Source organism: Enhydra lutris, unplaced genomic scaffold (genome assembly GCF_002288905.1).
Source record: "Enhydra lutris kenyoni isolate GAN:26980312 unplaced genomic scaffold, ASM228890v2 scaffoldscaffold24, whole genome shotgun sequence".
Taxonomy (NCBI): Eukaryota; Metazoa; Chordata; class Mammalia; order Carnivora; family Mustelidae; genus Enhydra; species Enhydra lutris.
In genome coordinates, this window is record NW_019154108.1 from 18,413,105 (window position 1) to 18,440,606 (window position 27,502).

Genomic DNA, 27,502 nt, shown 5'->3' on the forward strand with positions numbered 1-27,502 from the left:
TGTAACACTACATATTAAAAGGTGAAATTTCATACAACTGGGGAAAAAACATTTCGTGCTACTTCACAAATATTTATTGGGTAGTTACTTTGTGCCAGTCAGTGGGCTTCGTACTGGGGATATAGATATTAATGATGCCATTGCTGTTCTCAAGGAATTCCCAGTATAATGAGAATAATATTTAAGGTAAGTGCAAAAAGGGTTCTAAGTGACATGATAGGAGTGTCTAGAAGGCAGCAAGAGTATAAGTGCATCAGAGCTATAGGTCAGGAAGGGCTTCCATGAATAGAAGACACAAGCAAGTTTTTAAAGACAACAACATATTTGACAATTGGCTGGGAAAGAAAATGGGGAGCAAAATGTGATTAAAGAGATAGGAGGAAAAGAGGGGGGGGGGGAGGGGTTGAGTAATAAGAAGCAGAGACCTTACAAACAGAATGGAGTAAGTAAAGGCACCAGAGAGAACAATCTTGTGGTACTTGGGGAGAAACTCTAAGCAGCTAAGGCAGGCTGAAGAAGAAGTTGTGACAGGCAGACATAGCAAGACACAAAACAGCACAGATGGGCTCTGAGAGCAGGCAGGCATCATCCTGAAGGTACTAGAGAGCCATCAAAGGGTTTCAAGTAAAGAAGTAACATGACCAGACTTTGATTTGGGAAAATTATTTCTGCTGAAGTCTGACCATAGGTTGGGTTGTCTGGGGGATCATGGTAGAGGCAAGGAGACCAGTTAGGAGATTATTTCAGTGAGGGAGGTCTAAAAGCAAGAGAATGAAGAGAATGGAATAAATAAGAGATTTTTTAGGAAGAAAAATATTGGACTTGTCACTGTTTCAATGCAGGGAGAGTTGGTACCTAGGGGAGGAGTCAGGTGCTACTGTCTTTTTTTTAAATGAAAGTTTACAGAAGTAATCGTGAGGCATTCTCGTTAATTCATCAACACAATTTATGCAGCCTATACTAATGTTCTAGAAATGGTGAGAATGGTGTGGAAAGTAGAATGCCAGCCAAGAATGTAAGAAAGTCTTGGCCATTTAGGCAGCTGCGGTCTATTTAGAGAGACAGTATTAGTTCCTGTTGAATACCACTGTCAATTTATAATTTGGCCATTTAATTTCTATAATCACCCTGGGTGATGGACACCATTCCCTTCTCACAGATGAATCTCAGAAATTAAATGACTTACCTAAGAACATATGGCAAGTCTAGGGAAGTTCCAGGACCCAACCAGGTTTTGAGGCTCTATACCTGGCATGTTTTCCACATCAGCCTCATGGGCTCTGTGGTACCAACATCATGTGGTGAGACTGCTTCCATGTGCTACTCCCACAATAACCTCATGACTCCTTAGCCCTACCACACATCTCATTAAGGCATTTTCACATGCCGGGCAGGGCGTGTCATGTCAAACCCCAAGTGCAGAGCAGAGAGGGGTCACTAAGGACTGAGCCTCCTTCACAGCCTGATATTTGTAAGGTACAATAGGTACCACTGCCTTCCTTTTATATCTCATAGCCAAGAACAAAGGGGAGAGAAGGAGCGGGTCTCAGACTGACAAAATACGGGGCTGATAGTCTTGGGGAGATGGTCAGGCTGACATAAAGTGCTGAGAGTGCAGCCAGGAGTTAGGGCTTTAGACCCTCTAGTTTATCACAATTGATGTGGGGATACTTCGAGACATGTTGGTACCTATGGTGAGAATGCTAAGCTTAGATACCTGTAAACATAGAACCCCATGACCATTAGTCTCAAAGCTGGTTGTCCCTTCTCCAGTACAGTAATATAGAATTATCTATCAATTTTGGACACTCTAATTGCCTCCACTAAGTAATTTGTACTCCTAGTCCTCATATTCTTAGGCCTCTCTACTTTCTCCAGTTTAAGAGTTGAGGCAAATCCAAAGCTGTTTCTCTTTATAAAAAAAGCTTCAAGTCTTTGCTCTAACTCTCTAAATCCATGCAGAAATGAATAATGCAGAGTGCCTAGGTGGCTTATCAGTTGAGTGTCCAACTCCTGGTTTCAGCTCAGATTATGATCTCAGGGTCCTGGGATTGAGCCCTATATCAGGATCTGCTCAGAGGGAAGAGGGAAGTCTACTTGAGGATTCTGTCTCTCCCTCTCCCTCTACCCTTTCCCCCACTTGTGTTTTCTCTCTCTTTCTCTCTCAAATAAATAAATAAATCTTTAAAAAAAAAAAGAAATGAATAATTCAATGCAAAAATAATATTATGGGCTTTGGCCTTTGTACACAGACAAGATAACTCCCAGGCTGGGGAAGAACAGACCCAAAAGATCAATGAATCTTTCAGTTTAGTCTATTTTGGGTGCTTTTCTGCAAGGCAAGTTGATTTAGGGGAATGAATTTAAGAGTTAATGTCCCTTGAGATAGGAAATCAATGGAATCCCCTTCCCTTGTGGCTGCAATTGGAGTGTGACATATTTGTGAAGAGAAGCTCTACCTCTTTGGCTGTTTCCTAGCTTTCTTTTGCAGGTCTTTGGTCAGACACCATTTTATACTGTTGAAAATTCACAGTGGAGCTTGTGGCCAGAAATACCTTATAACTTGGTAAGATTCTTGAATGGCAGAGCCTTTGGGATGGGGAGAGAGGGACCTAAATCTGAAGTGTGAATTGAGAGATAGAGAGATAAAAGGAAGAGGAAGTCCAGAGGGTAACTCTGGAAGAAACTATAAAGGAGGTGAGTAGGACCTTGTAAACAGCATCAAGCCACTTGTAGACCTTTCTCCTTTTTGTGTTTTTACCACTTGGGCAGACAATCACTGGCGAATTATCTGTTCTGTATTCTAGTCTATGGTCAGCAAATGATATTCATCTTTCATGTCTACTGTTATAATTGGGTAGCAAATGTTTGGAGCGCCATTTAGAAGAACTCTGGGGCAGCACCTAATCAAGAAAAAGTCTGAGAACTGATTGACAATGCCTGCCATGTGAGAGTATAGGAAGTGTCAGCCTATTGGCTACATAGTGATTATTTGCATTATAAGTTATAGCTTAAGGTAAGGTGCCACTCTTCAATTCCTAAGACTACCCTACGATTCTCCTTCAGAAACATGTCTTTCTCCCAATCTTTTTTATCTCTTATATGTTCTCTTTGTCCATTGTCTTTCTTTTCTCCTTTTCCCCCTTCCTGTTCTCCTTTTCCACTACGTACACCTTAGACTTACCAATGACTTCTGCATGCTGTACCAGTGGCATGTGGGATCAGAAAGATCACTCTAAACCATACTCATAACAAGATTTTGTTTTTCTCTGAGACCTGGACAGCTTAGAAAGACACTCCCCTCTGATTCTTATATCTGATTTCCCTAGGAAACCCCTAAAACTTAAAAAATCTTTATTTTCTTGAAAGAGAAGAAATAACCACCAACACCACAGAAATATAAAGAATTATGAGAGACTACCATGAAAAATTATATGCCAAAAAATTGGACAACCCAGAAGAAATGGATAGATTCACAGAAACATGCAATTTCCAAAAATGAATCAGGAAGGAATAGAAAACCTGAATAGAACAATTACTAGTAATGAAATTGAATTGGTGATGAGAAAATTTCAAATACCAGAACCAGGTGGATTCACAGGGGAATGCTACCAACTGTTTAAAGAAGAATTAATACCTATTCTCCTCAAACTCTTCTAAAAAATAGAAGATGAAGGAAAGTTTCCAAATATCTTCTACAAGGCCAGCATTACCCTGATACCAAAACTAGACAAAGACACTATAAAAAGGGAGAACTACAGGCCAATATCTCTGAAGAACATAAATGCAAAACTCCTCAACAAAATATTAGCAAACTGAAGTCAGCAATACATTAAAAGGATCATTTACTATGATCTAGTGGGATTTATTTTATGGATACAAGGATGGTTCAGTGCTTGCAATTCAATCAACATGATATACCATATTAACAAAATGAAGGATAAAAAAATCATACGATAATCTTAATAGATGCAGAAAACACATCTGACAAAATTCAACATCCATTCATGATAAAAACTCTCAACAAAGTTTGTTGAAAAGGAACATACCTCAGCATAATAAAGGCCATATATATATATCACAAACCCACTAACATCATACTTGATGATGAAAAATTGAGAGCTTTTCCTCTCAGATCAGAAATAAGACACAAATGTCCACTTTATTACTTTTTTTTTTAACATAGTACAAACCACAGCAATCAGATAAAAAAAAATAAAAGGCATCCAAATTGGTAAGGAAGAAATAAAACAGTCACTATTTGCAGATATGATACATATGAAGCACTAAAGATGCCATCAAAAAAAGTTAGAAGTAATAAATGTAATTTATGTAATTCTGTAAAGTTGTAGGATACAAAATTAATAAACAGAAGTCTGTTGTGTTTCTATATACCAATAATGAAATAGCAAAAAGAGAAACTAAGAAAACAATTGCATTTATAATTATACCAAAAAGGATAAGATACCTAGGAATAAACCTAATCAAGGAGGTGAAAGACCTGTACTCTGAAAACTATAAAACACTGATGAAAGAAATTGAAGATGACACAAACAAATGGAAAGACATACCATGTTCATGAATTGGAAGAGTTAATATTGTTAAAAGGTCTGTACTACCCAAAGCAATATACAGATTCAATTCAATCCCTATCAAAATACCAATAGTATTTTTCACAGAACTAGAACAGATAATCCTAACATTTTTATAGAACCACAAAAGACTCCAGAATACCAAAGTAGTCTTGCAAAAGAAGAACAAAGCTGAAGGTATCAGAATCCTAGAGTTTAAAATATACTACAAAGCTATAAAAATCAATATTGCACTGACACAAAAATAGACACATAGATCAATTTGGCTGGATCTGTGGATAAATCTACCCATAGATCTATCCATAGTATGTAGAGTCCAGAAATAAACCCACACTTTTATGGTCAATTAATCTATGATGAAGGAGGGAAGAAAATACAATGGGAGAAATTATAGTCTCTTAAATAATGTTGAAAAAACTGGACAGTTACATGCAAATGAATGAAACCACTTTCTTTTACCATACACAAAAATCAACTCAAAATGGATTAGAGCCTAAGTGTGAGACCCGAAACCATAAAAATCCTGAAAGAAAGCAGAGACAATAATCTCTTTGACATCAGCCTTAACAACATATTTGTGAATATGTCTCCTCAGCAAGGGAAACAAAAGCAAAATTAAACTCTTGAGACTATACCAAAATAAATACCTTTTGCACAGCAAAGGAAACCATCGGGAAACAAAAAGGCAACCTAGTGAAAGAAGAAAATATTTGCAAGTGATATATATGTAAGAAAGGGTTACTATCCAAAAATATATAAAGAAATATACAACTCAACACCAAAAATAAATCCAACTAAAAATGGGCAGAAGACCTGAATAGAAATTTTTTCCAAAAAAGATGTACAGATGGACATGGTTGGGTAGCTCAGTCAGTTAGATGTTGGGCTTACAATTTTGGCATAGGCCATGATCTCAGGATCATGAGCTCGAGCCCGATGTAGGGGTCTGCACTCGGCAAGGAGTCTGCTTAAGATGGTCTGCCTCCCTCTCTCCCTCTGACCCTCCCCCTGCTTGTGCTCTCTCTCATTAAAATTAATACAATCTTAAAAAATGTACCAATGTACATGTGAAAAGATGTTCAATATCATGATTCATTGAGAAAATGTAAATCAAAACTACAATGAGGTACCACCTTATACCTGTCAGAATGTCAAGCAAAAACAAGTGTTGGCGAGGATGTGGAGAAAAGGGAAGCCTCATTCACTGTTGGTGAGAATGTAAATTGGTGTCACCACTGTGGAAAACAGTATGGTGATGCCTCAAAAAATTAAAAATAGAACTGCCATAAAATCCAGTAATTCTGCTACTGGGTATTTACCCAAAGAAAATGAAAATACTAATTTGAAAAGTTATATGCACACCTATGTTTATGCATTATTTACAATATCCAAAATATGGACATACTCTAAGTGTCCATCAATAGAATACTACTCAGCCATAAAAAAAAAAAAAAAGAAAGAAAGAGATCTTGTGATTTGTGACAACATGGATGGGACTAGAGACTTTAATGCTAAATGAAATAAAGAAAAGCAAATACTGTATGATTTCACTTATATGTGGAATCTAACAAACAAAACCCCAAAGAACAAATAAAAGCAGAAACAGACCCGTAATACAGAGAACAAACTGGTGGTTGCCAGTTAGGAAATGGATGAGGAGGGATGAAAAAAAAAAAACAGGTGAAGAGAAATGAGAGGTACAAGTAAAAAGAAAAATTATATTCTTCTTCCTTCTCTGGTGGCTCAGTCCTTCAGGGATCCCACGGGTACTATAAATGATGTGAGTCTTTGTGTCTTTTTGTACATGTTGTGTATTTGATATGGGTTAGGAACTTGTGAGAAATTTTAAGTGTGCTTACAAAGAAACAAGTTGAATAGAGTTATGACAACACCACAGATCAAAATCTCTTCTGCTTCTCTTCTACCTAACAAGACTTAGATCTTTTCTTAAACAACTTCACTCAGGAATAAGGACAATTTTTTGATAAAAGACCAAGGTTTTTCTTTCTTACCAATTCATTCACTCCTTTGGGAACCTCAGCTCAAGTCTTCACTCCCCTTAGATACTATTTTTAATCAATATGCCTCTTCTGCGGGCCAGATACTGCAGGAATGAAGTTGTTTCCCCTTGCTAAGCTGTATTTCTTAGCATTCAGTTCCGTTTCTCTTTTCTGTTCCCATGTTGTTTGGACCCTAGATTGCAAAGTACAAAGGATTATTGACCTGGTTGGAAAAATACCGGTTACCTTTCTTCTGTAAAACCAACTTGTGTTTCCATTACATTCTCTGTCAGGAGCTCATCGGCTTCATTAACTCCCCAGAAGGAGGTAAGCATGAGAGTGTGTGTGTGGAGAAATATGGGAAACTAGGCTGCATAATGATCCTGTGCCTGTTAGTTCATAGTAAGGTACAAATACTGGTCAGTTTTGTACCCTTAGATGGGAGGGTACCTCAGCTTGTAATGTAATGCCGCAGTGGTTGAAATCTTGGGCTGAAATGTTGTTACCTAGAGCAATAAGCAGTGATCAAATAGGTTATGTGCATTAGTTGTCAGAAATGAGAGAATTACTGTAAACACACAACATGGAAAAATTGCCTAAAATATATCCAGAATCAAATATAGCTCACCACCTGGTCTAAACCTACATCATTTCTCACCTGGCTACTGAAATCATCTCTTAATTAATCTCCTTGCTTCTTCTCTTGTTCTCCTGTTCTCACAGCCAGAGAGAGCATTTTAAAACTTAATTCAGATTGGGGCGCCTGGGTGGCTCAGTGGGTTAAAGCCTCTGCCTTCGGCTCAGGTCATGATCTCGGGGTCCTGGGATCGAGCCCCGCATGGGGCTCTCTGCACAGCAGGGAGCCTGCTTCTTCCCTCTCTCTCTGCCTGCCTCTCTGCCTACTTGTGATCTCTCTCTATCAAATAAATAAATAAAATATTTTTTAAAAAAAACTTAATTCAGATCATGTCACTCCTCTACTCACTGCTCCATACCCGACCAATGGCTCCTGTCTCAGTGTCAAATCCAATGCCCCTGCAATGGCCTTCCGGATCCTACCGATGTGGTCACAGTACTTTTAGGACCTCATCTGTTCCCACTCCCCTGACCTTGCTTACTCTGTTCCAGTTATACTTGATCTGCTTGCAGTTCCTTAAACATGCTGGATACATTCTCACTTCCAGACTTTGCATTGACTGTGCACTCTGCCTGGAATGCTCTTTCTCCACATATCCACGTTGGCTCTCTCTCTCACCTCTTCAGATCTTTATGCAAATCTCACCTCCTCAGTGGAGAACTACCCTGATGACCCTAGTGTCCACTCATCCAACTCTTGCCCTAGTACTCCCAACCCCCTTTACCCTCTGTTACTTTTCCATTTTTTCCTGTAGTGCTTATGATGCTCGACCTTACCAGATAATGTATTTACTATGGTTATTATTTATTATCTGTCTCCTTCACCAGAATGTAAGCTCCTTGAGGGCAGGGACTTTGTTTGCTGATGTATCCCAAACACCTAAAATGGTATGGTCCTAAGTAGTACACATGTAATAAATATTTACTGAAAAAATGAATTAATAAAATTTCCATCTAGGGCTGAATTGATAATTTGACTCTCAGCTCCACCCTGGGGAAAGTCAAGATTCAGGAGATACGATTGATTAAAATGTAACAAAACACCCAATATACTCATATATTCATCTCCTCCGTCCATCCCAGTATATATATATTGGAAAAATTGGACTGGCAAAATCACTGTCAGGTGGGGATTACAGAAGGCAAGAGGTCTTGGTCAGAGAGTGTTTTTAATCTGTGGGTTGTACTGTTTGTGGGTCCTTCATATTATGCATGTCACTATTTCCTACGTTCAGAAGTACCACATACTCATAACCAGCTCATCCAACTGGCCACTATTTTTCCTCACTCACACTGACTGAATGAGGGTCAGCTATGCAAGGCTGACAGAGGTGCTGGGGGAAGAGCTCATTGTCTCTCTCTCATCATGAACTTCTCCTGGCAGCCAAGATGATGAGATGGAGAAAAGCAGACCAGTGGCTACTCCATAAGTGCATTGGTGGGGTCAGAGGGATGTGGCGCTTCTGTACCTACCTCACCAGAAGTACAGGTAGGTTCTTGAGTTGTTTCTGGAGCCTTTGCAAATTCTCAACAGCTTCCAGGATGCCCCAGAGCATTACTGACAGCAGGGTATGTATATGGGAAATACCGTGTTTTATTATTGTTGTTTGGATGAAAGTCTTTGAAAATGGGTCCACGGTGTAGGTTAGGGCAAAAGCAATCAGAGTGCCTTTCTTTTATCCATCCATCCACCCATTCATTTAACAGTGTTTGTGGAGTACCACTGTATGGCAGCCACTGTGAACAGAGCCATGAATCCCCACTTAATAAAGCTGCCACAATGGTGGGGAAACAGATAAGGAAACAAGTAGATAAACAAACCTGAAGCACAAGTGTTGGGATGCACAGCTTTCTGTTCTGTTGGGTCCAGTGGTTGATGAGTGCCGGGAGGTCAGCAGCCACACTAGCCAACACTCCATTTCAGCAGCATTAAGTTTCATCTAAGGACAAGCTCTTGTTTAAGGGTGAAATCCTGTGTTTCTAGGGATCGGATAGGGAAGAACTAGACAGACCATCTTTCAGTTTGTTACTCAGACTCCAGCCCTGGCACAGTTGTGAAACAGGGAACGTAGTCTTTGACACCTCTGGGCTCCATTATTCTTCTTCTGGCTGCTCTCGGTCCACGTTAGAGCAAATATTCTTTTTTTCTTCTCATCTTCATTTTTTCTGGCTGAAACTCAAATGTCTCACGATCCATCCTTGGAGTCTTGCAGTTTTTCCCTAAAGTGACAATTTTTCTCACAACAACAACAGAAGTCACAAAAGATCCCTACCCATTAAGCCCCTTTTCTCCGTCCCTCCATCTGCCCCTACATTATGACATTACTAAAGACCATGCCATAACCTAAAGAAGTGACTAATGGTGATATTGGAGCCCAAAGAGCAGGCTGGTGGTGAGGAGTGGTATCAGTGCTACGCCCTGATGCAACCGCTGCAGGGACAAGACTGGGCTATGGCTCTGTGCTCACCCTTTCTGATCTGTAGGTGAAGAACTGGTGGACTTCTGGATCCTTGCTGAGGAGATCTTGAGCATAGATGAGATGGACCTGGAGATGAGAGACCACTACCTGTCCCTCCTCCTTGTGCTGAAGGCTACGCATCTACAGGAGGGCTCAAGAGTGATAACTCTCTGCAACATGAACATCAGTGAGAATCACAGAGAATTACATCTGAACTGAAATCACTCGGGGGTGTAACAAAGAAGTCAATTTGGTGTCTGATAATACTCAGTTTCTCATTTTGCAGACTGCTACCCTCTCCATTTTCTATGTATCAGGGATGACACTGAGAACCCTGAACAGGGAAGGGTTGCAAGAGACCCGTTATCCTTAAGCTTCTTCCTGAGATACTGATTGCCTGTAAACGTTGGCTGGAAGGAGTGAGGAGGAATTGGGACAGGGTAATTAAACAGCTCCTGCATCTTCTGAGACTGCATGGCTTGTCTTTCTTTAAACTGAGATTCCCTAGAACAATCTACAGTTCACAGGCCAAACATAGTTCATGTAGCCTATGAACTAAGAATGTTTTTGTATTTGTAAAGGGTAAAGGAAGAAGACTATGCAGCAGAGCCTGCATATGGCTCTCAAAGAATATTTCACTTGATCTTAGCTAAAAGGCTGAGAAACGAGCAAAGAATAATATTTTATTATCTGGTCCTTTACAGGTTTGCCAGCCTCTTCTCTAGAACATCAGATTCATCTAAATTTATTTATTTGTTTGTTTATTTACTTAGTAAGTAAGGAGACATTCCTAACCCAAATATAAATGTGTTCCAGAAGATTTGCTGTTTGGGATTGGTCACACTCCTCTATTCTTAGAGATAAGTTGAGAATTTATGACATTAAAATCAGGGCTAGTAATGACTTCTTCAAATTACCCATCTAAACCCCTTCCTCCAGGCAGATCTGACTCAGAAATCCCATTCTTAAACATGTTTTCGTGTACCTTTTGCTTTTCCCTACAAAATATCATCCAGTTGTCTAAAAAATAATTTAAGGAATCCATAAACTGGCTTATTGCTATGGTGAAGAAGGAGGGTAATCAGAGAAAGGGGTTACTGTTCCCTGAGAAAATCCTAAAAATGTGTTTATTATATATTTGTCCTGTCCATACCAAAAGGTTGTATGAAGAACAAATGAAATGTTATGCACAATGATATTTGGAAAAATTCAAAAAACCACTCCCAACGTCATCATCATCACCACCACTACATTATTTTCATCCTTCATGTCTCTTCTCTTTCCAGAGTCCCTCCTGAACCTCTCCATCTGGCATCCCAACCAGTCAACCACCAGGAGGGAGATCTTGAGCCACATGCAGAAAGTGGCTCTGTTCAAAATTCAGAGCTATTGGCTCCCCAACTTTTACACCCATGCCAGGACAATTATGGCCAAGGAGGAATCATGCCAAGGTCTGATGCAGGAATATGAGACTCGCCTGTACACTATTTGCTGTACTCATGTAGGAGGACTCCCTCTAAACATGAGCATCAAGGAGAGCCACCACCCCCAGAAGCAGTACTCAAGCAGGAAGACCAAGAGGAGGATGTGGCAATTGATAGACCATAGCACTACTCTGAAAATGGATACCAAGCCAGACACCAATATTACACAACCCCAGAAGATGTGTTCTCCAAAGAAGGACACATACAAATATAAATATATACAAATGCCTTCCCCGAAAGTGACTTCTTCAAAAGAGAGAATAATCAGTTCCCTGGAAAAGGATATTTTATGTGCCAGGAAGTCTGACATGAAGAAGAAAGCCAAGAGCCACCTCCACATGGAGGGCCTCTTTGAGACAACGTTCTCAACACACCTAAGGACTGTCACCCCTATCATCAATCACTCCCCCCAGATGAAAGTCAAGAAGGCCATCAAGCAAACCATCTCCTTAGGCTACACCCACTGGGCCTTGTGTGCTGATGCCTGTGCAGGGAGTCCCTTCCGGAACCACCTGAAAAAGCAGAATTTGAAAGTGGAGACCCAACTCCTGGACCTCTGGCAAGACCTGCACCATTTTCTCAGTGTCCTGATGAATAACAGGAAGACTGGGAATGCCACCTTTCGGCACATGCTGGGCAACCGAATTTGTGAGCTCTACCTGAATGAACAGATTGGTCCATGCCTACCACTCAAATCGCAAACCATTGAAGGCCTAAAGGAGATGCTGCCTTCTGGGGATATAAACCCCTGGATTCCCAGAGCCCAGAGGGAGATCTGCAAGGTAGGAATTGCAAGGTAAAAGTGTGCAGTGTAGAAATTGGTTAGTATCTGGAAGATGAGGTCAAGACTGACCAAAAATCCTATCTGGTCATTTAGACTGGTTAAGTTAATGATATAATTACCTACATAATTTTTCACATATTGAAGACTTGGATGATCTCTTAGGAAAAAGCTATACAAATTCCTAAGAAACAGCCAAAATCCAAAGTAGAATGGAAGTGGGTGATTGGTCAACATCCACTTTTATTTCTTCTTTAATTTCCCCTTATATGGAATCTCCCAAAACCATGAACCCCAGAGTGTTCTACTGAGGAAAGTTCCAAGAATTCTGTTCCAAACATAATGTATTGAAATGCAGGGTAGACTAGACTACCAAGAAGTAGCCAACTGGTAAGAGTTTATTCTTATCCCAAAACATTAGATAAAAGCATGTGACTATCTTGAAGACACACAGCCAATGAGGCGCATAGCTTGAATATTTATGGTTAAGATCTTGGCAGAGACAAATGGCAGAATCAAGTTGGGTAGCAGATGAAAGTCTGATACAAGAGACTGCTTACAAAGAAAAGGGCATGAGGGTAGGGAAACCAAAAGAGATAGTGTAATACCTCAGGGCCAGTAAGCGTGGGTCACTTTTTCCTCCCTCTGAGACCTGAAGAATTGAGGAGAGGGAGCAGTTACCAGAACCAGGAGAAAAAGAGCTGTTTGGGGTACGACAGTTGGCAGGAACTCTGTCAGTAGAAATGTATAGCCAGTCCTCGATGATCTGGCCAGAAGGGATCATGGGGAATAGCTAATTCCATGCTTACTATCCTCCTGCTTTCCCATCTCCTGTTAGGACTCCTAACTAAATGAACCCAATGTGAGGTCAAGGGAGCCTGTTGATGTGGTCCATACAAGTTAATTGCCCAAGGCACAAACAGAGTGAAGAAGAATAGAGAGTAGATCTGGAAGGGCAGGTGGACATAAACAACTTATTTAGTGCATTAGAATGTATATAAATGTATATAAAGTTTGTATTAAAATGTACTATAAATGTATGTATATACATGTATATATACCTAAAAGAGGTAATATGTGAAAACATTTTATAATACATTTATACATGTATATACATATACATGTATTTTATATTACATTTTTATACATATAATACATTTATACATGTAATATAAAATACATGTATATGTATATGTATATACATGTATAAATGTATTATAAAATATGTTTTCACATATTACCTCTTTTAGGCTTCTTAGAACCTCAGAAGTAGTAGACAGGGTAGTGCTATTGCCACTGTTACGTAACTGAGGTAAATGAGACTGACCCTAGAAGGTAGATGGGTTAGCCCAAAGGCACACAGTAGTTTAGGAGGCTAGTGGAGTAGGCTAGTGGAGTAACCAGGATCAGAACCCAGGAGGTCTTAGCATGCCTCCCCTTCCCTGTTACAACTGCTCTTGTCTAAGACCCATCCAGTGTCACCTAGATTACTGCCTCCTAACTGATGCCTATGGATTTGTCCTTGGACATGACAAGCAGGCTCATTTCCACACTGGCCGTAGTGATTCTGCAAAAACATAAACTGCGTAATGAAAATTGAAAATAAGTAAAAGGAATTGAGTGGGGACCTTGAAAACAGATGGCTTTCTGTCTTCAATAAAATCCAAAGACCTTGCCAAAACTGGCAAGGCCAAATAATTTCTATAAATTTCTCTAAATTTCTCTACCTCCCTCTTTGGTTTCATCTTCCACTGCCTCTGGGTACACCACTCCAGCCATGCTAGGCATACTGCCTGCACAGTGGCAGTGCTCCCACTCCGTGTAAAGTACAGATGCTCACACAGCTTGCCCCCCCCTTCAGCTGTTTGCTCAAGTCCTCTCAGCAAGGCCTTCCTTACCCACTTCATATAAAATTTCATCCCATCTCCACTTTATTTTTCTCTTTAGCACATATCATCCAGATCCAACCATCCATTCTTACATACACCATTCTAACATACATATGTACATATATTCACTCTGTGTGAGTGTGTGTATAATACACATATAATCCTTACAGTGTACACGTATGCATATGTGCATACATCTATTATATACACATCTATTATATACACATATACTTGTATTATTTTTCAGATAGATGCATAATATGTATGTGTGTGTGTGTGTATATATACATGTGTATGCATGTATGTGTGTATATATACATATATTTATTTATTTAACTTATTTTGCTTATTTCTCCCTATGAGGGCTGGGATTTTCATCGTTTTGTCAGTACAGTCTCACCAGCATTTGGAACACTACTTGGGGGGGTATAGTATTCAGTGCTTGATAGTGCTAACAGACATTCATGCTCAATAGATGTCTGTTGAACTGATCAATCCTAGTTAGCAATGGCCCCCCTTTTGGCCTTGCCCAGAGCTCTTTTCTGATTGGAAACAACTAGATTTTTTTTTCTTTTTTCTTTTTCTTTTCTTTTTTTTTTTCTTTTTTGAGACAACTAGATTCTGTGAGAACTCTGATTTTCATCCATCTCTTCAATCATTCTCCAATTATTCAGTCAACCTTTGTGAATTACTTATAGTATGTCCACTGACATGTCCATTTCCTGACTTCTGACTCACCAATGTGGAAACACGTCTATGTGGAGTATGGGAAAATTTTTAAAGTTCTGGCTGTGTCACTGTTTGGCTATGTGATCTTGAACAAACCCAAGGTATAATTCCTGAATTTCCCTAGGTCTCTTTGCCTCATATATAAAATGAGAAATGGGACAAAATCATATTTTGTCATTGTATTTGTGGATTTAATAAGTTTATAGATACATTGAGAATACTATACCATAAAAGGAAATGGGTAGAGAGAAGTAGGTGTGATCCTGGAGGACAGCACATCAGCTTAAAAATTGCCTTGGGTTCTAAGCAAAGAGGGGAGGATTGAGAGAAGGTACTGAAGATGCAGGAGTAAGGAGCTCCACAGATACTGGAAAATATTTACTATCTGGCCTTTCATGCACCACTTTCAGGTTAGGTCAGGAGAGTTTTCCAAGTGATGGGCAAACTGAATTCTGAAGGAAACCCTAATATATTTTAATGAAAAACAATTATAGAGTGAAACCATATAATTGTCTTTCTCTGCTTGACTTATGTCACTTAGCATAATCCCCTCCAATTCCATCCGTGTTGATGCAAATGGTGGGAATGCATCATTTCTGATGGCTGAGTAATATTCCATTGTATATATGTACCACATCTTCTTTATCCATTCATCTGTTGGAGGGCATCTTGGCTCCTTCCACAGTTTCGCTATTGTGGACATTGCTGCTATGAACATTGGAGTGCATATTCCCCTTCTTTTCACTACATCTGTATCTTTGGCGTAAATACGTAGTAGTGAAATTGCTGGGTCATAGGGTAGCTCTATTTTTAACTTTTTGAGGAACCTCTATACTGTTTTCCAAAGTGGCTGTACCAACTTGAATTCCCACCAATGGTGTAAGAGGGTTCCTCTTTCTCAACATAAGGAATAGTATGGAGGACATTAGGGGAAGGAAGGGAAAACTGAAGTGGGGGAAATCAGAGGGGGAGATGAACCATGAGAGACTATGGGCTCCATGAAACAATCTGAGGGTTTCAGAGGGGAGGGGAGGTTGGGGGATATGGTAGCCCCATGACAGGTATTAAGGAGAGCACATGTTGTGATAAGCACAACATGTGCTCAAGGTGTTATAAACAAATAATTAATCATGGAACAGTACATCAAAAACTAATGATGTACTATATGGTGACTAATGTAACATAATAAAAAAAATTACAGAAAAAGTACATATATATTAAAAATAGTAGGTCAAATTTTATTTAGATTCAATTAGCCAACATATAGTACATCATTAGTTTCAGATGTAATATTCAATAATTCATCATATAAACCTAAACCCCTTACTCATCACATCACATGCCCTCCTTAATGCCCATCACCCAGTTATCCCATCCCCCCCCACCTTCCCTCTAGCAATGCTTAGTTTGTTTCCTATAGTTAAGAGTTTCTCACTGTTTTTCTCTCTCCCTAATGACTTCCTATTCAGTTTTTCCTCCCTTCCCCCTATGATCCTCTGCACTGTTTCTTATATTCCACATATGAGTGAAATCATATGATAATTGTCTTTCTCTGACTTACTTCGCGTAGCATGATACCCTCTAATCCCATCCATGTCAATGTAAATATTAAGTATTCATCCTTTCTGATGGCTGAGTAATATTCCATTGTATTTATACACCACATCTTTATCCATTCATCCGTTGATGGATATCTCAGCTCTTTCCACAGTTTGGCTTTTGTGAATATTGCTGCTATAAAAACTGGGATGCAGGTGCCCCTTCGGATCACTACATTTGTATCCTTTGGGTAAATACCTAGCAGTGTAATTGTTGGGTCATAGGGTAGTTCTATTTTTTTTAAGGTTCTTTTTTAGATTTTTTAATTATTATGTTCAATTATCCAACATATAGTACATCATTAGCTTTTAATGTAGTGTTCAACAAGTCATTAGTGCAAATAACACCTCCATTTTTAACTTCTTGAAGTACCTCCATACTGTTTTTCAGAGTGGCCGCACCAGCTTGTAGTCCCACCAAGAGTGTAAGAGGTTCCCCTTTTCTCTGCTTCCTCACCAACATTTGTTGTTTCCTGTCTTATTAAATTTAGCTATTCTGACTGGTGTGAGGTGGTGTCTCATTGTGGTTTTGATGTGTATTTCCCTGATGCCAAGTGATGTGGAGCATTTTCTCATGTGTCTGTTGACCATTTGTATGTTCTTTGAAGAAATATCTGTTCATGTCCTCTGCCCATTTCTTGACTGGATTCTTTTTTTTTGGGGGGGGGGGTGTTGAGTTTGCTAAGTTCTTTAGAGATTTTGGATACTAGCTGTTCATCCAATATGTCATTTGTAAATATCTTCTCCCATTCTGGCAGTTGTCTTTTGGTTTTGTCAACTATTTCCTTTGCTGTGCAGAAGCTTTTTATCTTGATGAAGTCCCAGTAGTTCATTTTTGCTTTTATTTCCCTTGCCTTTGGAGATGTCTAGCAAGAAGCTGTTGTGGCCAACGTCAAAGAGGTTGCTGCTAGGATTTTGATGGATTCCTGTCTCACATTTAGGCCTTTCATCCATTTTGAGTTTATCTTTGTGTATGGTGTAAGAAAATGGTCGTTTCATTCTTCTACAGGTAGCTGTCTAATTTTCCCAGCACCCTTTATCGAAGAGACTGTCCTCTTTCCATTGGATATTTTTTCTTTCTTCATCAAATATTAATTGACCATAGAGTTGGAGTGTCCATTTCTGGGTTCTCTATTCTGTTACTTTGATTCATGTGTCTGTTTTTGTGCCAGTACCATACTGTCTTGATGATTATAGCTTTGTAATATAGCTTGAAGTCCAGCATTGTGATGCCATCAGCTTTGGTTTTCTTTTTTAACACTCCTCTGGCTATTTAGGGTCTTTTCTAGTTCCATACAAATTTTAAGATTATTTGTTCCATCTCAGTTGCATTTCTATATACTAACAATGAGACATAAGAAAGAGAAATTAAAGGGATGCCTGGGTGGCTCAGTTAGTTAAGCAGCTGCCTTCGGCTCAGGTCATGATCCCAGCGTCCTGGGATCGAGTCCCACATCGGGCTCCTTGCTCATCAGGGAGCCTGCTTCTCCCTCTGCCTCTGCCTGCCATTCTGTCTGCCTGTGCTTGCTCTCTCTCCCTCTCTCTCTCTGACAAATAAATAAATAAAATCTTTAAAAAAAAAAAAAGAAAGAGAAATTAAGGAATCAATCCCATTTACAATTGCACCAAAAACCATAAGCTACTTAGGAATAAACCTAACCAAAGGAGTAAAGGATCTATACTCTAAAAACTATAGAACACTTATGAAAGAAATTTAGGAAGACACAAAGAACTAGAAAAACATTCTATGCCCGTGGATTGGAAGAATATTGTTAAAATATCTATGTTACCCAGAACAATCTACACATTCAGTGAAATCCCTACGAAAATACCATTGACATTTTTCATAAGTCAAATTTAAAAACGTAAGTTTAAGTTTAGATATACTCTTATTTTGCTGCAACTCTTTCTCTTCTAATGGGAAATGCTTCATTAAGCATTGTTGGTTAAGATACCAATTAGATCACTTATTCACTAGTTACTACAGTCATAAATCTTTTAAACTAGAAGGAACATTAATAGGGTACTCATGTCACATGTTTATTTATTACTCATATTTAATATATATATTCAGAGATTATCCACTGGTCAATTACATCATATTACATTATATATTGCTAATATTCAATCACTGAGCTGAATTTTCTCAGGAATATACTTCACTCCAGTTCCCTAGGAACCCAGGAGATCTGATGAAGTTACTAAAACTCATACTCTTTAACTCACTCACCTTTTGGCAGCATGACTGAGGCGGTTTGCGGAAACAATCTTACATTCCCTAAAAATTACTGTTGTTGACTCATTCCCAGCAAACTAATGCCTAGACTACATACCAAGGCATTTGAGTCCTTCATGGATAGTCCCAACCAACCTTCACTGCCTCATCTCTTGCTACTACCCCACCCCTCTGCTCTCTGCAGGATGCTATAGCTCACCTATGCTGGAGTACTCATCATTCTCAAACTGTCCTTGCCCATGTCTATGCCTTTGCTTAAGTTCTTTCTACTGCCTGGAATACCCTTTACTCAACTTCCATATGGTGAGCTACTTATCCTGCAAAATGCAACTTCTGGTTAAAATTTCCTTGCCTTTTTTAATTCTTTCTGAATTTCCCAGAGGACGTTCTTCACCCTTGTACTGTAGCATGTGCTTTCCTGTGCTATTCATCATGCTAGAAGGTGCGCTCCTTGAGAACAAGGTTTGTAATATATTATCCGTATATTCCCAGCCATTTACATAGTGCCTGGCAGATAGGAGGCCCTCAGAAACTATTTGTCAAATAAATGAATGAACAAAGGTGAGAGTACAGACAAGTAAACCTAGCTGAGCACCAACTCTTAGGTGTTGTTATGGTTGTTTTTTGCTTGTTCTAATGTAGTGAAATATCCTTCACAAATGGGTAAGGTCTTCAAGTGGGAAATCTTGAGAGAAGTCACTGCAGAAAAGATCTTTGGTTTTCAGGGCCATTTTGAGGCTCAAATGAGATGGCACTTTATTTAGAAAAGAACGAGGAAGTAGGTGATGCCAAGTAATTGTCCTTCAGTAAGTTGTTATTCTTTCCTTAGGTAAATATCAATTACCGTTCTCTGAGATTCAGAGAGACTGCGCAAGCTGCCATCTTCAGGGAGGCAAAGGTTGCCTCCTGGTTGGTTATGGCTAATGCTTGCTGTTCCATTGTATCTCCAAAGTAGAGAATCCAGAATCTGCAGGCTGCTCTTCTCCCACATGAACACTAGCACAAGAGATGCAGCAAACTGAGCATCACCTCATAGCGCTTGTATCCTGTTTGGATTTCAGATGCTCAGCTCCTGGTATGATGAATTCCTGGAGGAAGAGGACCACTGGTTTCTCATTTTCACAGTAGGAGGGACTTTGAGTTGGGGAGGAATCATGAGGTTGTGGGAAGAAAAAGGAGTAACTGCTCTCTTAGAAGACTTATTTGTCAAAGTAAATGAAATTTTTATTTTTCCTAGAGGCCAGTAGGCATTGACATGGTCCCCGATATTCTAAACACAAACCTCGAGGAAAAAGACTCAAGTGCAATAGCTAATTGTGAAGAAGTCACATTCATATAGAACTCCTCCCTTATAGATATGGGTTTGATTAGAAGAGGGTGGGGGTTGGTGTGGAAAGGAGCAGTGGTTCTTAAGAAAAGCAACCAGCATAAGCCCATGTGACGAGGAGGCACAGGAGGACGGGGTGGTTACAAAAATCTTGCTTCTGGTCTAGTTCCTATAGCAAATGCTCTTTGACCCCATCCCATTCTCTTAGACTCAGGCCAAGTTCATCAGCAGCAAATGGCATAAAAAGGGATCTATAAGTAAAGAAGAGAACATTCTTCTTTATAAGAGGTGTGAGGAATCCCTGGAGTTAAGCCAGGGTTTGGCTAACATGGAGGAAATGGATTCTATGCAGTGGCAAAAGATAACAACCGAGGACCTAAAACAAGGCGGGTCTCTCCAGGTAGAACTAAAGTCTCCAGTGTTCCAAGCAGGTAAGGGCAGTCACCATAATTTTTTGACCCTAACATATAGGCAACTGGGAAATATTAATATTCAACATTTAGTGATGATTTACTGTACATCAGCACTGTGCAATGGAAAGATTACCTCATTTGATCTTCAAAATAACCTATGAGGTAAGTACTGAGTAACTGAGTAATAGAGAGGTTAAATGACCTTCCCAAAGTCACACAGTAAGTGGCAGAGCCAAGGTCGGACTTACCGGCTATTTAAGTTTGGCCGGACTCCTGCCCATCAAAGCATCACCTTAGTTACAGAATAATTCTTTGTTGTTCATCTGATAAGCCTATTCCATCTTACCACACCTCCTCCAGAGTCAGGTCCAAAGCATTTCTGTGAATATATTTTTAATAGCTACTCCTCTTTCCCAACATAACACAGCAGCTCACTCAGGCAGTAGAGAGGAGTGGTTAGGAGCACAAGGCTGTGCTGTCCCAGAGGACGGGGTTATATCCTAGGTCTGCTAGTGACTATAAACTTGAGCAATGTATTCATCTTCTCTGTAAGCCCCAGTTTTCTCATTTTTAAAATGGAACTAATCATAATAGGTTTGTTGCTATTGTGAAGAAGCTCCAAGGTCACCTATGAAACCTATTACCACAATGTTTGGCAATAGTTAAAGTTCAATAATGTCAGCCATTAATATCTAAATTGAACAAACTGCTTTAATTATCTGTGCTGAGGCAGTCAGAGCACTGCAGTACTGTATCCACAATAAACATATTAGACGTCAGGGAACATGTACTTGTGTATATGTGTGTGTGTATATGTGGAAAAGCATTTTCACAAAGCAGTACTTACCCTTACTATATAATATGATTTCCTCTAGTTTCTCTATTCTATTTTATTCTATTTCATTTTGTAAAAGCGGGCAATGACACTTTTTCGACATTATTGAATCATGACCTGCACTTTTAAAAATACAGAAGAGGAATAAGCCAAAGCTTCAAAAATTCAATTTCACTGCTCCCTTGCTCAGTGAGCCTGGGCGAGCTACTTCATCTCTTTGAGCCTCATTTCCTCAGCTGTGGAGTGGGGATAATGGCCCCTACTTGGTAGGATTGTTGAGGGGATTCGAGGCAATGTCTTTACAGAGCCAGCAGGTGCTCAGTAAGTACTTGTTAGATTATACTAAAAAACATTCAGCTTTTTAAAAACTTTGATGTGCACTCCATATACAAAACAAGATGCCTTGAATGCTTGCCTCTCATAGCCATGCTTGGGCATGAGTTATTAAATCTAGCATGAACAAACCCTGTGTTTCATATCAGAATTTCACCTTCTCTCTAAATACCGAACATGCCAGAACCTGTTCCAGAAATCAAGAGAAACGTGGAAGAAAGGATGGCTGGTAAATTTGACCGCACACATACTTGGCAATAGGCATGGCTTTGGTGGTCTTGGAGTGCCAGGGATGGCCAGGAAGAGTGGGAACCACTCTCCATGAAGATGCTTCTTCCTTCCCTCAGCACACGTCATTACTTCCTCCACCACTGCTTTTTGGAAATGCAAGTATGACCTGATAAAGGTCCTCCTGTATATTTGCCCAACCCAAGGCCCTGACTCCCAGGTGGGCTGATCCAGTCAGGGTATACCATAAACTCACAGCACATCAGAGCTAGAATACCCTCAACTTTCATATGGAGAAAATGAGTCTCTGAGAAGTGGAAAGACTTGGTCAAGGTTGCTTAGCAAGGGAGGGTTTGGTCCAGGACTAGAAAACTGGATCTATTGCAGGAATGACCTACTGCTCTTAACAACTTACGGCCAGATCCCCCTGGCTGAGAGACAATGATAACAATGATAATGCTGACATTTGTGGGTCCACACCCCAGCCTTCCGTCTAGACTCCCACCAGTATGATCTTCAGAACGTACTAGACTGCCTTGGGAGAGTTTCTGAAGAACTGTGCTCAATTAGACTTACTTTAAACCCCGGAATTCACAACATGATTGAGTGTTTTCACCTAGGTAGGAGGCAAGGTGCTGCTAATCTGTTTCTGTTGTTCAGTACACGACTAACACTTCCCTTGATGTCTCAGCCTTCCTGTCTCATCGTATTCTGGATGCAAAAATGCATTCCCTCTCAATCAAGTGTGTATAGCTAGAAATAATGTATGACTTTTTCTAGAAAAAATAATTCACTCTCAAAGGACAATGACTTGCAATTATTAATGATATTTACATATATGAGTTGTCAGTTCTGAAAGTAATTCCCAAAGACAGAGCCAAGCAAGAGAGAAAGTTCCTAGCATGTTATTTGCCATATATTATCCCTAAGTGTATCAAATTCTTTGAAGCAATAGCAAAATGTTTGAAATATATTTGCAATTCCTTCCCACAACAGATGGCCACTTTGAAGGGGTCAGTATTCATTTGAATAAATTACTTCTCGTGTATGTGTTAACAATTAGTACCACTTTCAAAATCATATCTCAGTTACCCTAGTATCCCTCAGGCAGAAAATCTCCATGGGTCAGGTGTCCCCAAGAAGGGCCGAATCCTCCCATTCTGGAGAGGTGGGAAGGTTATATTTCCTTGCTTCTAATTTCCCTGAGGAACTTATATACCTTGTGTAAACATTTTATTAAAACATTATCTTCCTTAAATAACATTTTAAAGGTAATACTGTCAATAAAAGTGTATGAATCTTTGAACCAGAGTGGACAACCAGGCTCTATACCTTTTTTCCCCTACTTGGTAGACATCAGGAAAATGTCCTTTGAGGAACTCTGCTATAAGTTTCCAAAGGTGGCCATACAGAAGATCAGCGATGATTACAAAATATATTGTGAAAAAGCACCTAAACTAGGTAAGTGTTTACAACTCAGAGAAACATTTGAAACAATCAGGTAAGAGTCTCCCCAACCGCAAGAGCCATAAGCCAAGACAGGAACCATGCTTCTTTTGAAATGAGGGATAGTCAGCGGAGAATTGCCACATCTTTTTTTTCCTCCTACATGGCCACAGGAGGGCATCATGAAACTGACAGTCAATTATAAATGAATGAGAATGGTGATGAAAGTTGTTCATTCCTACCTCCTCACCTAGTTATTCTGGGACTTCATAATACAGATTTGTCTTCTACCATGTTTCTTAGAGTCAGAGATGTGTGGAAGGAGGTTTGTTGGTGTGTGATCTTAGTAATAACCCCTTTCAAGAAATAAGGAAAGCAGCATTGGCAGAGGTAGATGCTGGTCAGGCAGTTACAGCAGACCTCAGCAGGGGTCCCATAGAGGAAACCCTAAAGCTAGGATGGCCTTTCCAAGTTGTGCCTCACTGAGACAAAGCATTTTTTTGGTTTTTGTTTTGTTTTGTTTTTTTACATTCACATTGACTCGTAAGGGATTTGGCTGCTTGTAGGGAAGATATAACCTTGGGTCATGCAGCACCCTTTGGCTGAGGCAATGCCCAGAGCGGGTCTCAGCTATGAGCTGTCTGTAGCCAACATCCCAGGCAGCTGCGAATGAGTGATTTGGTCCTAAAAGAAGGATCTGAGCTATGCATCAGCTGTGCACCACAGCACCCTTTTGACTTTCTTTGTATGGAAATTTCACTCCATCTTGGAGTAGCTACCCCAGTAACTTCTGGTTAGTTTTGTTGGTTTATATTTCCCCCTGGGGAACTTAGACTGGAAGGGCTGACTCACACTCCTGTAGCCTATCTGGAGACCACAGTGAATACTCCTCTTCACCCTCCTTTGCTGCCCATCCTAGAGTTCCTTTATTTTCAGCTAGTGTCTCTGCTGGTCTTGAGGGACTTAACTGAGAGGATGACGTAGACTGTCATCCCTAAGGGACCTGAGCTCCCTGGTCATCATCACTTCTCAGTCTATAGTTACTGCCCTTGACAATTTATCATCAGAATTAGGCATCAGAATACCAAGAGTGCCAAATGAATTCTCCATTGCCCCTGCTGTGTTACTGATAACCTAGATGGTAAGAGTCAATTACCCTGTCAGTACAGTAACTCCGTTTCTTGCCTGCTAGCCTCTTAGCCTAAGGAGTTTAAAGTGACTGAGTGCCTACTCTGTCCCTGGTAGAAGCACTCCCCATCTGGAAACCAGGATCTCTAGCCCAGCACTGCCCAGTACAAGAACCACTAGCGTCATGTGGTCATTGAACACTTGAAATGTATCTGATACAAATAGGTTACACAAATACATATTATTTAAATTAATCTCATGCTTTTTATCTTTTTTAATGTGACTACTAGAAAATTTAAAATTATATATGTGATTCAAGTTGCATTTCTATTGGACAGCACTGGTCTAGACAAATACATATTATTTAAATTAATTTCATGCTTTTTATCTTTTTTAATGTGACTACTAGAAAATTTAAAATTATATATGTGATTCAAGTTGCATTTCTATTGGACAGCACTGGTCTAGACCCTCTGCCTCTGCCTGCCATTCTGTCTGCCTGTGCTTGCTCTCTCTCCCTCTCTCTCTCTGACAAATAAATAAATAAAATCTTTAAAAAAAAAAAAAGAAAGAGAAATTAAGGAATCAATCCCATTTACAATTGCACCAAAAACCATAAGCTACTTAGGAATAAACCTAACCAAAGGAGTAAAGGATCTATACTCTAAAAACTATAGAACACTTATGAAAGAAATTTAGGAAGACACAAAGAACTAGAAAAACATTCTATGCCCGTGGATTGGAAGAATATTGTTAAAATATCTATGTTACCCAGAACAATCTACACATTCAGTGAAATCCCTACGAAAATACCATTGACATTTTTCATAAGTCAAATTTAAAAACGTAAGTTTAAGTTTAGATATACTCTTATTTTGCTGCAACTCTTTCTCTTCTAATGGGAAATGCTTCATTAAGCATTGTTGGTTAAGATACCAATTAGATCACTTATTCACTAGTTACTACAGTCATAAATCTTTTAAACTAGAAGGAACATTAATAGGGTACTCATGTCACATGTTTATTTATTACTCATATTTAATATATATATTCAGAGATTATCCACTGGTCAATTACATCATATTACATTATATATTGCTAATATTCAATCACTGAGCTGAATTTTCTCAGGAATATACTTCACTCCAGTTCCCTAGGAACCCAGGAGATCTGATGAAGTTACTAAAACTCATACTCTTTAACTCACTCACCTTTTGGCAGCATGACTGAGGCGGTTTGCGGAAACAATCTTACATTCCCTAAAAATTACTGTTGTTGACTCATTCCCAGCAAACTAATGCCTAGACTACATACCAAGGCATTTGAGTCCTTCATGGATAGTCCCAACCAACCTTCACTGCCTCATCTCTTGCTACTACCCCACCCCTCTGCTCTCTGCAGGATGCTATAGCTCACCTATGCTGGAGTACTCATCATTCTCAAACTGTCCTTGCCCATGTCTATGCCTTTGCTTAAGTTCTTTCTACTGCCTGGAATACCCTTTACTCAACTTCCATATGGTGAGCTACTTATCCTGCAAAATGCAACTTCTGGTTAAAATTTCCTTGCCTTTTTTAATTCTTTCTGAATTTCCCAGAGGACGTTCTTCACCCTTGTACTGTAGCATGTGCTTTCCTGTGCTATTCATCATGCTAGAAGGTGCGCTCCTTGAGAACAAGGTTTGTAATATATTATCCGTATATTCCCAGCCATTTACATAGTGCCTGGCAGATAGGAGGCCCTCAGAAACTATTTGTCAAATAAATGAATGAACAAAGGTGAGAGTACAGACAAGTAAACCTAGCTGAGCACCAACTCTTAGGTGTTGTTATGGTTGTTTTTTGCTTGTTCTAATGTAGTGAAATATCCTTCACAAATGGGTAAGGTCTTCAAGTGGGAAATCTTGAGAGAAGTCACTGCAGAAAAGATCTTTGGTTTTCAGGGCCATTTTGAGGCTCAAATGAGATGGCACTTTATTTAGAAAAGAACGAGGAAGTAGGTGATGCCAAGTAATTGTCCTTCAGTAAGTTGTTATTCTTTCCTTAGGTAAATATCAATTACCGTTCTCTGAGATTCAGAGAGACTGCGCAAGCTGCCATCTTCAGGGAGGCAAAGGTTGCCTCCTGGTTGGTTATGGCTAATGCTTGCTGTTCCATTGTATCTCCAAAGTAGAGAATCCAGAATCTGCAGGCTGCTCTTCTCCCACATGAACACTAGCACAAGAGATGCAGCAAACTGAGCATCACCTCATAGCGCTTGTATCCTGTTTGGATTTCAGATGCTCAGCTCCTGGTATGATGAATTCCTGGAGGAAGAGGACCACTGGTTTCTCATTTTCACAGTAGGAGGGACTTTGAGTTGGGGAGGAATCATGAGGTTGTGGGAAGAAAAAGGAGTAACTGCTCTCTTAGAAGACTTATTTGTCAAAGTAAATGAAATTTTTATTTTTCCTAGAGGCCAGTAGGCATTGACATGGTCCCCGATATTCTAAACACAAACCTCGAGGAAAAAGACTCAAGTGCAATAGCTAATTGTGAAGAAGTCACATTCATATAGAACTCCTCCCTTATAGATATGGGTTTGATTAGAAGAGGGTGGGGGTTGGTGTGGAAAGGAGCAGTGGTTCTTAAGAAAAGCAACCAGCATAAGCCCATGTGACGAGGAGGCACAGGAGGACGGGGTGGTTACAAAAATCTTGCTTCTGGTCTAGTTCCTATAGCAAATGCTCTTTGACCCCATCCCATTCTCTTAGACTCAGGCCAAGTTCATCAGCAGCAAATGGCATAAAAAGGGATCTATAAGTAAAGAAGAGAACATTCTTCTTTATAAGAGGTGTGAGGAATCCCTGGAGTTAAGCCAGGGTTTGGCTAACATGGAGGAAATGGATTCTATGCAGTGGCAAAAGATAACAACCGAGGACCTAAAACAAGGCGGGTCTCTCCAGGTAGAACTAAAGTCTCCAGTGTTCCAAGCAGGTAAGGGCAGTCACCATAATTTTTTGACCCTAACATATAGGCAACTGGGAAATATTAATATTCAACATTTAGTGATGATTTACTGTACATCAGCACTGTGCAATGGAAAGATTACCTCATTTGATCTTCAAAATAACCTATGAGGTAAGTACTGAGTAACTGAGTAATAGAGAGGTTAAATGACCTTCCCAAAGTCACACAGTAAGTGGCAGAGCCAAGGTCGGACTTACCGGCTATTTAAGTTTGGCCGGACTCCTGCCCATCAAAGCATCACCTTAGTTACAGAATAATTCTTTGTTGTTCATCTGATAAGCCTATTCCATCTTACCACACCTCCTCCAGAGTCAGGTCCAAAGCATTTCTGTGAATATATTTTTAATAGCTACTCCTCTTTCCCAACATAACACAGCAGC

General features: G+C 39.7%; 1 protein-coding gene across 1 annotated transcript in view; it reads left to right on the forward strand.

The window, feature by feature from the left end:
- Nucleotides 1–27,502, forward strand: part of LOC111150784 (regulator of G protein signaling like 1) — an 84,959-nt gene that overhangs the window by 4,047 nt on the left and 53,410 nt on the right. The window contains exons 3-9 of the mRNA XM_022508383.1: nucleotides 2,492–2,566; nucleotides 6,790–6,919; nucleotides 9,713–9,874; nucleotides 10,974–11,953; nucleotides 19,466–19,528; nucleotides 19,940–20,162; nucleotides 22,894–23,001. Of these exons, the coding sequence (XP_022364091.1) occupies nucleotides 2,492–2,566; nucleotides 6,790–6,919; nucleotides 9,713–9,874; nucleotides 10,974–11,953; nucleotides 19,466–19,528; nucleotides 19,940–20,162; nucleotides 22,894–23,001 (1,741 nt within the window). The remainder of the gene's footprint in view (nucleotides 1–2,491; nucleotides 2,567–6,789; nucleotides 6,920–9,712; nucleotides 9,875–10,973; nucleotides 11,954–19,465; nucleotides 19,529–19,939; nucleotides 20,163–22,893; nucleotides 23,002–27,502) is intronic.